This window comes from Notolepis coatsorum (genome assembly GCF_963971535.1).
Source record: "Notolepis coatsorum genome assembly, chromosome: 17".
In the NCBI taxonomy this organism is placed as follows: domain Eukaryota; kingdom Metazoa; phylum Chordata; class Actinopteri; order Aulopiformes; family Paralepididae; genus Notolepis; species Notolepis coatsorum.
This window is the reverse complement of record NC_140181.1, coordinates 46,652,570-46,666,485: the sequence shown is the minus strand read 5'-3', so window position 1 is coordinate 46,666,485 and position 13,916 is coordinate 46,652,570. Positions and strand designations below refer to the sequence as shown.

At 42.2% G+C, this 13,916-nt stretch overlaps 1 protein-coding gene across 5 annotated transcripts in view; it reads left to right on the top strand.

Annotated features, from left to right (window-relative positions):
- The window catches only part of trim33 (tripartite motif containing 33), a 141,031-nt gene extending 128,024 nt beyond the window's left edge, over window positions 1–13,007 (top strand). For 4 of the 5 annotated variants that reach the window (XM_084332758.1, XM_084332757.1, XM_084332756.1 and 1 more), the window contains 5 exons: window positions 1,991–2,102; window positions 3,571–3,645; window positions 7,419–7,571; window positions 10,756–10,806; window positions 12,185–13,007. In XM_084332758.1, the coding sequence (XP_084188884.1) occupies window positions 1,991–2,102; window positions 3,571–3,645; window positions 7,419–7,571; window positions 10,756–10,806; window positions 12,185–12,412 (619 nt within the window). In that variant the 3' untranslated portion in view covers window positions 12,413–13,007. The remainder of the gene's footprint in view (window positions 1–1,990; window positions 2,103–3,570; window positions 3,646–7,418; window positions 7,572–10,755; window positions 10,807–12,184) is intronic. The other variant, XM_084332755.1, reaches the window with a different exon arrangement.
- The last annotated feature ends 909 nt before the right edge of the window (window positions 13,008–13,916 follow it).

Genomic DNA, 13,916 nt, shown 5'->3' with positions numbered 1-13,916 from the left:
CTACTTGTCCCGGGAGCTAACGTCTCTGCCTGGCTGGTTGCTGGCTAACTAACGTGGCTATTCGTCCCGGGAGCAAACGGCGCTGCCTGGCTGGTTGCTGGCTAACTAACGTAGCTACTCGTCCCGGGAGCAAACGGCGCCGCCTGGCTGGTTGCTGGCTAACTAACGTGGCTACTCGTCCCGGGAGCTAACGTCTCTGTCTGGCTGGTTGCTGGCTAACTACCGTGGCTATTCGTCCCGGGAGCAAACGGCGCTGCCTGGCTGGTTGTTGGCTAACTAACGTAGCTACTCATCCCGGGAGCAAACGGCGCTGCATGGCTGGTTGCTGGCAAACTAACATGGCTAATCGTCCCGGGAGCTAACGTCTGGCTGGTTGCTGGCTATGCACTCGACTGTGAGGGGGAGGAGGGCTCGACTGTGAGGAGGAGGGGCAAGGCGTGCACTGCTGCAGCAGATTTACGAGTCTGATCTGACGGTCACAGAGCTGAGGGAGCGAGCCCAGTTAGCTGTAAAAATCCATAGATTAGCCGCACCGTTATATAAGCCGCAGGGTCGAAAAATGGGGGGAAAAACTGCGGTTTATAGTCGAAAAGTACGGTATATAGATTATCGATTGCCGTTTATTCGCGATACACGCTATATTAAAAAATCCAACTGTATACGATCCTAAACGTTATGACTCATCAATCATGCGCGGATATGAACGGGGGGGGGGGGGTGTCGTTTATAATTCTGTGATTGTTAGTAAATGCTTTATGTAGTATGGGTTGATTTTTGTGTTTGTATGGCGCAATAAACGCCCAAATCATATAGATTATTGAGTTATGGCAGCGATCCATATACACGGATGTGTGTCTAGAGTCCCGCAACGATATGTGACTGCCGGACGGATTTCCCAGATGCACAGAGATCACCAGATCCATTTCCGGTTGTAACTCGCCCGATCATCCACCAGGCAGCGGTATTGAAGCGTTGCACTGTTGTGCAGAGTCCCACTGTCTCAGCAGAGGCTGGGTGGTGGAATTATGAATACCATGGCGAAAAAATTAAATATGATCTCAATAACGTTGTGCGCCGTGGTTTGGCAGAATTTGCATGACCAGCAAAACCCGTTGTACGCCGTTTATGGCGGTCAATGTGTTAAGATCACGCGTACAAAAAATCTCCAGCAAATGGTAATAGGGAAGATGATTAAACAGAAGGTTTTGTAGATACAGTACTAAATTCTGCCATCCGGACACATGCCATTTTAAATATTATTATAGAATATCAGGCCTATAAATTACCTTATTATGGCCAAATCTCCCCTTTCCAATGGCAGAGTTCAATCTGGATTTAGTATCCCCAGGCGTGCAGCAAAAACCGTGAATGAAATCTACTGTAAGTAGTTACTTTTTATAATGTAAATTTCTCCGCCATTTTTCATCGGATTGCAATGCCATTTTTAGCTAGACGTTCACAGAAAGGTAGAGAAACTAACTGCATTCAAATTTATGGCCATAACGTTAAGGTTTGTTCCACCCGTGAGATATGAGCCCGAAAATAAAGAGGGGTAAAAAAACTTAAAAGTTGTCAGATGATTGACGGGGGCTGGCGTGAGTTGGGAAGTGTAGTTCTTTTTTTTATGCCCTGGGTGTCTTCTCTCAAAAGACTACACTCAAGTTAGGTAGCGCCAAATCCTCGCGTCAATCCTTGCCTTGTTCCGACTCGATGCCCTGATATTTCTATAAACTAATATTTCACTAATGACACTTAAAATTATTGGTAAACAAATCTAGTTCTGAAAATATACACTTTGACTGCTGTTTTGACAGGGTTAGGTAGAGATGGATTTATCGCGTGATGTCATTCTTGTACCGGACCGCTGGGGTTTAAGAGGTTAAAAGTCTAGACCCCGAAAATAAGACAATATTTGTTTATTCTTATATTCATACGGTACATAATATACAAGGTGGTAAAGTATCCCTTACCATATGTTCTTCTCTCTCAGGGGAGACTTTCTCTGCACCTTCTGTCGGAACCTGGAGAACCCAGAGATTGAATACACAAATGATGCCAAGAAAGCCAAGGCTGACCCCGCCATGAGTCCTGAGGACCGCAGAGTCAGTATCACACACACACACATATACACACACCCTGTCGCCTCTTCAATTGTTGGTAGCATCATGCTAATTAATGCCTAGGTATGCTTTCTGCACATCTGCTCATTATGCACATTCTTCCGTCAGTGTCTGAAGACATCTGTACATCTCTCAGCATGTGAGCAGTGAGGTTTATTTGTACAGCCCTTGTACATCAGTTGCACGTCTCGCAGGGGCTTCGCAGGCCCACAGCCTCGGTGAAGACGAGGAAATTAGATGAGCTACAGCCTCTTTATTATCCTGTGTTTTTGGGTCTTAAACTTTTTTTTTCTATTCCGGGAGGTTATAATGAAGCGACGGAACAGGAGAGGAGTGTTTTTTATAGTAGATCTACATCACAGCTGCGGCTGTAAATCACCTCAGCCATGTGTGATTTACTGGAACACACAGCCTTGAGTGTTCTGTTGCTGTTATACAACGGTTTTCAATATCTGATTTGATATTGAGAATAAAGCACTTGGGACATCAGATTTTGACGAGGAGATGGCGAGCCATGATGCTAGCCGACACACTCAGTCTCACCACATTGTTGACCAGATCGCTTGATCAGAACCAACTGTTGTATAGTAATGACAATATGAAATACTTATCTGGATTGTTCTTAGTAGATATAGCTGTATGGTCGCTAATGTGTTTAGTGTTTTTTTGCTGCTGACACTCCTCACCCAATAGACCTTTTTTCACAGTGGCCATTTTGTATGTGTCATAGCAGGGTAGACGCAGGTATAATTAATAACATGGTTCCATTCTATTTGGCTGCGTCACAGCTTGTATTGTGCACGCTGGCTCACTGGACTGGCTCTGGTGCAGCTAAATCAGGGGTCGGCAACCTGCGGCTCCCTGGCCCAAAAAAAATATAATAATTTTCTTTTTTAACTTTAAAAATAGGTCTACACAGCCAGTATTTTTTCTCCTTCATAAGAGTTTGAGGTTTTACTTTGTTATAACGGGTAAAAACAGCAATAAAAAGTCAAAATCTATCTTTTTCTTGCTTTATAATCCCATTAATGCAACAAACTGTGTGCTATAAGTATAAAGTATAATAAATTGCAAATTACTTTGGGTATGCAATTGTCAGGCGTTTTATGCTAAATGTGGGGTATGCTTGGGGATATATAAAAAAACGTTATACACTGTGTTATCTTCATCTTAAGGGTAAATAGGTTGTGTGGCTCCCTGAGCATTTTATTTTGTGGGATGGGGGAAAGTGGCTCTTTTGATAGTAAAGGTTGCTGACCCCTGAGCTAAATGAACGCCATGACGTGTTAAAATCGCCACTTTGAAAAAGGTCAAGATCTTATCTTCTGTTGGACCATCAAGGCTCCAGCCTTGTGCAGGGAATGTTGCGGCGCATCAGGATCTCTTGTTTTATTCTCTCTCTCTCTCTCTCTCTCTCTCCCTCCCTCCCTCCCTCTCTAACTCTCTGTAGAGATGTGAGCGCCTCCTGCTGTACGTGTACTGCCATGAGCTCAGTGTGGGTTTCAGAGATCCTGTTCCTAATTCTGTGAGTGCTACACACACACACACACACTAGCACAGGAGGCAGTGGTCCTGTCATTACTGTTCTTTACTTACAGAAATTCTAAAAAAAAATCCAAAGAATAAGTGATGCAATGGAAATCCATATAGATAATCTAGTAAAATATATGTTTAAAATTGATAAAAAAAAATTACATGTTTACCGGGTTCATTTTTTACCTTGTAGGCTACGCTCTTTTAACTCTATCAGCGCCAGGGGTCGCTGTCTACCTTCTGGCTAGAACGCCAGGGCTTTAATCAATGGGGAGACTGCGAACTTTGCGAGTGCTTAAAATTAGGGATGTTCGATATTGGCTTTTTTACCGATATTGTCCAACTCTTAATTTCCGATACCGATATCAACCGATACCGATATATGCAGGGTTAAATAATCCAATTATCTGATCGCCATTCCAAATACTGGTCGCGGAGGTCCGCCCGGCATTGCATATGAAGGGGGGGGGGGGGGGGGGCAGCATCGCATTTTCTTGTGATATATATATTTTTTCCTTTTTGTATAGATACATATATATTTATCCACATACACCTCTGCCCATTACCTATACACAAAACAAAAGTGTGGAGTCCTGCTATTCACTCATTTTGCACTTCACGCATCCTATTCTCTTTACACTTCAGTGATCCTCCCTACTCATCCCCATGCTTCTCTAGCTTTCCTAAGTCCTAAGCTACCCTTAGGGGGCTTTCTCACTGCCATTAGGGGTCGAATCAGCTCCGCTCCGTCCTTGGGTGCGAACTTCCCCCCTCCCTCTCCCCCCTCTAGTTTGCGTACACACTGCAGTCTTGTGCCCTTGTTACACACACTGTTTTTGTGCTCGTTTTTATACGTTTTTGAATATGTTTGCTGTCCCTTTTACACAGAAATGCGTTTTTTGGCGGATACGTTGTGGCCCTACTGAAAACGCTAAATTGTGTTTTCCGTTTTGGAGTAGCGCCAAAACTCGCCGACAACAGACGTGTAATCTGCACGGAGCCGTTGTTGCGAAAACGCCCATGCGCAGTAGATACCATCTGTGTGCCCCTTCCGGTGACAACAGAGTGTGGGTGTGGGTGTGTGTTTGGGACAGAGCTGTCCCAAATAGCTGCAGCTACCATGTGTTGTCAAGTTATTGTTATAAGGACCCCAGTCCAAGCTACAACAGTCTGCATTCCCTTAACAATTGTTTGTATTGAGCCGTATTGTATTGTACCCATTATGCAATATGTTAAATAAAGTTTACATCCATTCATTCTGCTAGCATTACCGATTGCACGAGCACTGCCACTGGCTAACATGAGCTAGCGTTAGCTATCAGACCCTGTTAGCTCAAAGCTCCTCTTTCAATCTTAACAAGCATTAAACAAAATGGCCCAGTCATCTATTCACCTTTGTTTAATACACACGGCGTTGTCTCTAATGTTATCTAGCTACTGATAGCTCCCGATATCATCAGTTTGGTGCTGGCTAACTAGCGTGAGCTAACGTTAGCATCTAGCCACAATGCTATACTGTTATAATGGCATCTACCATTCACAATGTAGCTAACAAAGTCACAGATCTTTTTTGAGACTAAACTATCCGCTCTTGGTGGTCACTTGTGTTGATGTTAGTTTTGTTTCATCAACAAATGAGAGAGCAGAACACACAGTGAATGTATCCGTTTTGTCTATTGCACTTTTATTACACTTTGCTGAAAAAGAAGTGCTGCATTGGGTAAATAGGCAAAGATGGTGGCGCCCGCCTTGTTGACATTTTCTTTGCAGGAAGTGTATTGGCACATTCAAGTTCTGATTGGTTGAGAATTGCCTTCATGTTCGCCACCTACTGCCATCTACTGCTTTGGCAGTGTACTACATCACTGTGCTCAGGTGACAAAACGAAAGTGTGACCCACCTCTCATACGTTGCGGCGAAACTCACCAGAAACTGAAACGCAAATGAAACGAAAGTCTAACCGCAGCCTTGGTGCGCTCCTTTGTTTGCGTTTTGAGCGTGTAAGCTGCCATAGGCGATGATGTCACACTCTAACGTCAACACAGGAAGAGTTTAACACACAGTGGTGGAAACTGGATGCTGATATAAAGAAACAAATAACCAATAAATATGAAGTTATATTTGAACCTCTGTTGTCAAGCCTTCTCAGTAGGACGATCACACCCTATTTTGATGCGATCGCGCTGTGATTCGACCCCGAATGGTTAGTGAGAAAGCCCCCTTAGATGTCATTGATGGCTTCTTCCCTCCGCCCCTTTCCTTGTCTGTACAGTTTTGATACCCTGTTAGGGCTCTAGACTGGGAGTTTATTTTTTTATTGCAAATTCATTATTTTACTTGGTCGAATTAGTGTGAGTGGGAGGGAAATTGAATGATTAATTAAAACGAAGATATAGCTAATAAATTAGTTGTGTAATTTATTTAGTCATATTTTGACATATTGCACTGGTATTGCTTATCTTTCTATTAGTTGAGCGTGCCAGGCATGTGTACAACCTGTAATAACGCTCCAAGCCTCCCTGACTGGTGGAGGCTACTGGTAACTTTGCATAGTATAAAGAAAATAAATCCTCAGATCAGACCTGAAACAACTCCTTCGTTGTGAAGACTATTGCCTACTTAACACTTTGAGTGCCAGCAGGGGGCGCACGATTTAGCGCTTGAGTGCCAGCGCTGTAGTCAATGGGAGGGCGAGCACATTTGCGAACGCATAAACTATATCTTAAAATTACGGATTGTTTTTTCATCGGTACATTTCCGTTTTATACCATTTTGAAAAACGCTTGTTTTTGGAAATTTCCAGAAAATAAAAAATATTCTGTGATAAACGCCCTTTAGTGGAATACACTAAAAACGTTGTAATTTTTCGGCCTATTTATGAATCGTTTTCAAATAAACTCTAGATTATCGATAGTATATGTGTACTTATGCACGCTAGAGAAGCGGGCTGAAAAATCGATTATCTATTTCCTGATCACCACACACACACACACAGATAGGGGACACGTTGATATATATGTGAAAAAAAAACTCTGATTACCCCAAGACTGGTCAAATAGATTCCTTACCTCAGATCAGATGTTCTCCAAAAAGATTATTCCAATTCCTGATCGCCATTCCAAATATCGATCGCGTTTATTGATCCAACGCTGGGTGCTCGAAACACATATTCCACGCTGTTCTGAGGGACCACAATGACTGCAATTGGCTCGGGTTACATGCCTGACAAGTAAAATGTGGATTCCGGATTTTCTTTTCCCCATGCATTTTCATTCAGTCCAATCCAAAGGGTGCATTACCATCCGGGAGATGATAGGGGGCGGTATTTTCCCTGTTCGAGCTCAAAGTCAGTCCCAATGGTAACGGGAGGCTAGATTGATGAAAAATTTTATCGATAATAAAAAAATAACGTTAAAATAACGAGATTTCTCGTTGTTGGCACTCAACGGTTGGCATGAAATAACGAGAATTCTCGTTGTTGGCACTCAAAGTGTTAACCTACTCCACTTATGTCAGCCACTGCTTGTTGAAGAATATCGAGAGCATAAAATAAAGAAATGGCATCCAATTAATGTCCTGAATAGGCAGGAAAAGAAAGTGACAAAGTTTGTACTTGTGCCACCTACTGAGAAGGTTGGTCGCATCGGTGTCACTGGTGGAAAAGTTGGTCTAGAGCCCTGACTGTATTGAAGGTACCGCCTGAGAATTTTTTACTCTGTACTGAGGCCATTCCACCCCTAGTAAGCTGATGGTCTTCTAATCCAGGTGCCCAACTACTACAAAATCATCAAGCGGCCGATGGACCTGAAGAAGGTGAAGAGGAAGCTGCAGGTGAGGAGCTCGCAGCACTACCAGACCCTCCAGGACTTTGTCTCAGACGTGCGTCTCGTCTTCAACAACTGCGCAAAGTACAACGAGGTGAGTGGCATGAGTCCTATAGGCCTGCTTCCCGGGGAATGGCATCTGCATGTTCACGTTACATCAGTGTTTACCATACATTCACATCAGCAGCAGTGGACAATTACCCCCAACTGCTTGAAACATAAAGAAGAAATAATGATAAAATCATGTATCCAGATGGTATCCAGATAAGAGCAATTTCTATACCTCAGCAGCAAGTGTAGTGATGTCTTCTTCCTAGGGCTGTCCTTGACTAAAGAAATTCTTATTTGAATAAAAGTAATAAAAATTCGATTTACTCACTTTAATTTGACCAGTATTTTGTATTTGATAGCAGACATCTTGGTTGTTACAGCGACTGGCTCATGAGCTGGGGCGCTGTGCCATATTGTACGGTAAAATGTCATGCGAATACTATGAATATGTACAATTGCATTTTTCTACATAATGGTAATGTTGTCCATAAACTAGGGCATATTGGTGATTGTTACATTGATGCCAGAGATGTGTTCATAATTTTCTAGGAAATTACTCCCAAGTAGTCAACTGGGCAGTCAGACCAGTTGTTGAAATAGTGGCCCAATCACAGGAAAAGGCCCGGGAGCAAATCCTGTCCCCAGCACAGAAATAACCACTGTTATTTACTGCTAAACATTCTTGAGGAAACACTAGGTATATACAGATATTAACACACACTGATATTGCAAAAACAATGCAAAGTGTGGTATATTCTAGAGTTGTTACAATCATCATAATTTCCATACTCTAATGATATTTTGGCATGAAAAATAATTAATTAATAAGCTCGGAGTTGCTAATAAACAGTTTAAATCATTGTTACAAAACGAGTGGTACTTACAGAGCGAGCCGTCTATTTCCGTCATTGGTGTCACCGCGCATGCGCACCAGGCATTTGGCTGCCTGGTGCGCATGCGCGGTGACACCAATGGTGGAAATAGACGGCTCGCTCTGTAAGTACCACTCGTTTTGTAACAATGATTTAAACTTTATTAGCAACTCCGAGCTTCCAGACCCCACTGTAAATCTGTGTTAAACCCATATTGTATGCTGGGTATCTTTGAAATTCATATCTGATATATTTTTGACCCACCTCGAGCCCCCCGATCACGCTTGGTAGTTTCTTTTTAGCCTGGTCGCGGCGTAGCTGAGAGTGACTGTGGATTCACTCGGTGCATCACAGTCACGAAAGGGGCTAGGGTAGCCCCGGCCTGGGAGCAAGCATTCTGTTATTCTCACACAGTTTGCTGAGTGAGACATGCAGATGTAGTGTGTTCATTACTAATTTATAACGTAATTAGTTTATGCTATTTTAGTTAAGTGATAGTTATGTATTTTTTTTTTTATTGTCTATCTATACTTTCAGCACTAAACATTCAGCTTTAATTCTCATGTTAAATAAACACTATCCAAATCGTAACAATTCAAAGCAGATTCCCATCCTCAAAGTATATTCATATAAATATTCTTTACACATACGTAATTCATTGTGACGCATTTCAAACAGGCAATTATTTTATTGTCGTGGTATAGTTTTGGTATCGTGAAACAACGATACCGAACCTATGGCGATAAATATTGTCACCGTAAACGTGTGGTTATCGTATGGAAAGTCCAAATTCTGGTTATGGTGACAACGCTGTTCTGCCTCACCGTTTGCATGGGTCTGTGTCCACTAACAACACTGTCTGCTGTCGAGTGGCGTGGCATCGCTGTGCACTCACCGTGGAATGGCTGCTGAAACCGTCGTCTCAATGTCCGTAACATGGAGTTATTATTATATATTGACTCTTTTATAGGTGTATTGTCACAGATATTTTTTGCCCCCCCCCCCCCCCCCCCCCCCCCAACTTGACAATATTACTTTTCCCCGTCAAAGCATGGTCTTTGAATAATATGATTTATCTTTAATGAAAAGGAGATTTTCCTGTGACTCACAATAGTGTGTTTTGTGGAGTGTGCATCTATACTCTTATCATCTCCACCTTTTTCTATCGTAGCCACTTGACTCTTAGATCCTGACGTGGGTGTGCTATCGATTTTTAGTTTTTGGAACCCACTTGCTCCGTCTCCTTCCATCTAGTCTTGTCCTCCACAGGTAGATCAGATTACATGTTCTAAGAGCCTTTTTGGATGCCCTCGACGGAAAGCATTTCCTTGACATTTGAATCGTCAACATTTGACGATCGATATTTCCATTCGTTGTCAATGGCGGTGGTTACATCCACACCGATACTTAGAATCTGATCACAATTATGACGAATCTTGTCATGTACATTTTCACATTCATAGTATTAATATGTGGACTGCTATATTAGTCTTTTGTTTTAGTAGGTGGGTATTAGTTTATATGGACATACCCAGAGTTGCCACCATCTCTATTTACATCCAGTCTTCGGTCTACTGTAGTTTGTCATGCTTTTTGTAGCCCATAGGAGAGGAGACTTGAGAGCATGAAAACAGGACTGTTAGACAGAAACATCAGATGTTGTTAGTGAGATATTTCTAGAATGATGACGCGTAACGACATTGAGACATGACTTCAGTTGGCTAAGGGTCTCTGTATACTTGCTTTTAAATGTGTTCACGTGCACGAGAGGGCGGAGTATTGATTCCATGTATCCTGCCTTCCTTTGGAGCATACTTTGTGCACGTCCTCAGAAATGAAGGCTACACACCCAAAAGATCAACAGGGGGGGTGACCGGCTAAGCTCTGAAACTCGACATGGAAAGCTAAAAAAAAATAAAAAATGAAAGAATCCTTGCGTGTAGCCATTTTTCATGTTTATGTTGCAAATCTGGATAGTGGATAGTTCAGAAGGAAGATATTCTTCTTCTAATTGTATGTGTCTGCCAGGGAGCATTTGGCCCTAATCTGCCCCCTAGTGGATACTTTTCAATCCTCCGGGTACAACGCAAAATACGCAGGCAAGTATGTGAACAATGCTATTCACAATGCAGCTGCTTGTCTACTCGTATGCATGGTTAAAAGCAAGTATACAAAGAGGCTCTGAGGGCGCTTGCGGTACACATGGGGTTGTTGGCTAAGGGGTGTCACTAAAAGACTCTGAGGGTACTTAACAGTACACATGGGGTTGTTGGCTAACCTGCCTGTGCTGTAAACTCATTTCTTTCCCCCTTGCTGCTTTACTGTTTTTATTGTACTGTTATTGCCCCTTTTTAGACGTCTCGAATAATCGAAGTATATGATGAGGAGAAACCGATTAATACGCAGGTAAGCCGTTTCTAATAGAGCACAGATACCCCGCCCCAAACCGTGGCTCCAGCTATGGTCTTTGTGCCTTCAAGTGCACGTAGGAAATATAGAGGGACCAGCACATGAGCGCCCCCGGAAGCCGTAATTATGAGTTCAGAATTATTAAATTCAGAAATAATGATTATTCTCAAATTTATGAATTGTAACGTTTCACGGCGGAGATAATGGCGGAGAGCATGGGAAAGATGTCACCTAGCTTAAGGATAACTAACCTAACTAGGATAACTAACCTAGCTAGCAATATAGAAAGCTAAATAAGCAAATATTAACATAGCATAAAGTCAGATATAGGCCAATAAGTGTAAAAACATCAATCATATACCTGATTCTCCTTCATTCTGCTGCTGAAGCGCAGGGCAACTTTCAGCCATTTGTATTTTGCAATTTAACATTACCAATGGGGAGGGGGGGGGGGGGGGGGGGCTTTCACACAGCATCCATTGTTTGTTGCTATGGTTTACCAATATTTCTGACCAGAGCACTTGAGCGGGTGTCGAGTTGTAATTATGGGTTGCGACATACTACTTCCGAGATGTACTTGAAGGCGACATTTGTATCATAAAATGTATGCTATCTAGATGTCGAGATCTGGTTCCAATTTGACCCCACACAATCAGAAGGTCAAAAAATCTACTAGCGCACCCAGAATGCCATATAATTTCTAAATGTAAAAGATATATACTAATAATAAATAAATTACAATGAATTACAATTTAATCAAAGTATTACATGCTGGATGAGTCATTTCGGAGCCCTCTGCCAGCTTGTGTCAAGGCGATGAACCAATACAGTTGTGAAATAGACAACAAGCTGCTAGCAGTTTCACCAAGCTCGGTGCTGTTTGCAACTAGGCAACAGCCAATGTTTTCATATGAAAATTGCCAATATTGATAATAATTGGGAAAATGTCTATCATGAATGCGTGAAAAAAGGCATCGATGCCGATCCTAGCTTTTAACCTGAAACTTTAGAAATGAGAAATTAAGTTACTTAATAAATTGTATGAATTTCTGGGTGTACCAGCAGATCTCACATTGAACCAGCTATTACGGAATTATATTGAACCAACGGTTCGGAAACATTACGCTAAAAACCGAATGGGTAGAAAACATGCTGGAGCCGCGATGGGGGCAGGACATCTATGCTCTATAACAGCAAGGTTGAGCCAGGAACCGCCCTGTCACTAGGAGTCTTAACCCACTCTAATTTTGTCTCCCTCCCCTCTTCCCCCACTTCAACCCATTCATTCCTCCTTTTCAACGATGCCCTTACACCTCCTTCTCCCGTTCCACTTGTTCCCCCTCTCCCTCCCTCTCCTCCTCCTCCCCCCCGGCAGGAGGACTCTGAGATGGCGGCGTCAGGGAAGGTGGTGAGCGTCTACTTCGAGGAGAAGCTCCAGGAGATGTACCCCGACCAGAGTTTCCCAGAGGCACCGGTGTCCCTGGCCCCCGAGGAGAGTGAGAGGCAGGAGGAGGAGGAGGAGGCCACGGACGATTCGGATGAGGATTTCGTACAGCCCAGGCGCAAGCGGTTAAAAACGGAGGATCTTCTGCACATCAAGTGAAATTCGGCGTAGGAACAAGAGACGAGAGAAGAGAAGTGAAAGGAATTCTGTCTTCCTCATCTCCCATGCTTCTTTCTTTCTTTGAGGCGATAAGTGTCGAGGGCGAGATTCATCGTACGATCCTGTAGGTTTATGTCATCTTTTGCCTTTTTGAAAGAATTATCTTCAGATACGTAGGAAATCTGCCTTTACCTGGACTCAGAGACCGAACAATAGAGGAGCTGCATTTTCCTCTTTTAACTCATGGACACTAAAAGAACTCGCTTGTACAGATTTTGAAAGTTCGAAAAGTTGTTTTGCGGTAGTTAAATTAATGACTGGTTATTTTCTTTTTCTTTTTTTTATCATTTCATTATCATGTTTGTATGATAATGTCGTGATATATTTGCTTTATAAAACATTATTCTGTTGTGATCTTTGCTTTATAAAACATTTGAAACTCCTGTTCCCAGATCTTAATGTATTATATATACTTTGACATGAAACCTACCAAGTATTTGTATGACTTTGTGGAACCATTATGTAAATAAGAGAAACTAACCCAATGAAAAGGTATTCCTATAGATGTTTGGGTGCGTCGTCAATAAAACCTGTTGAAGTATTTCAGTGCCAGTGTTTTGAATCTGGGTGGGGAATCGCCCTTGGTTATTATAGATGTATCACCCCCCTCCCCCCAACAATTCATATGGACTTCTTTTATAGTAATTTTCAAGACTTAAAACTGAAAATAATTGAGGGTCATTTTTATTTGTTTAGTTTGTTTTTTATTTTTAAAGTTTGCTAAAGTACGACTAGTTGTCCTCAAACATGCTTATGCTGATATGGACGCAGATATAAGGAAATATGCTTTCTGGCAGATAATTTTTTTTTGCTAGAATGTCACTTCCCACATTTGTCATGGAAATGGCAATTCATGCCTACTTTTAGATTTAGCTTAACTATAATAAGCCTTGGACTCCCCAGAGAGCTTTCAATGCAATATTATCATGATTGGCCATGTATGATACAATTGTGATTCTTAATGTTTTGATTTCACTTAATATTGTGATTTGATTGTGACATATTGCTATATAGTATTATGTTCTTCCATTTGACTGTTAAATTGCTGAAATAAAGTGTAAATCAGTAAAGCGTTATAAGAATAAATTAGCAGAGGGATTAAAAAAAACTTATTTCTAAGAATAATGCACTCCTTAAATAGAATAATTTTGTAGTGTAAACAGGATCCACAAGGACACCTTATGAGCAGCCTTGGTCATGGTCAGAATCATGAAGTTGGCACACAATTTTCTGACCTTGGCTTCGACACAAAAGCAGACGAGTTGGGGACAATTCAGAAGACACGCGTCTCTTCAGGACCTGATATCAGCGCAGTTGATGTGTCTCGTCGTCGCGTCAGGTGAGTACGTCAGGTGAGTACCTGCATCCGACTCGTTTTGTTCAGAACTTTCAGAAGAAAATTACTGGTCGCTTTCACATAGAGTTTTGGAGGACTCGGTGCGGT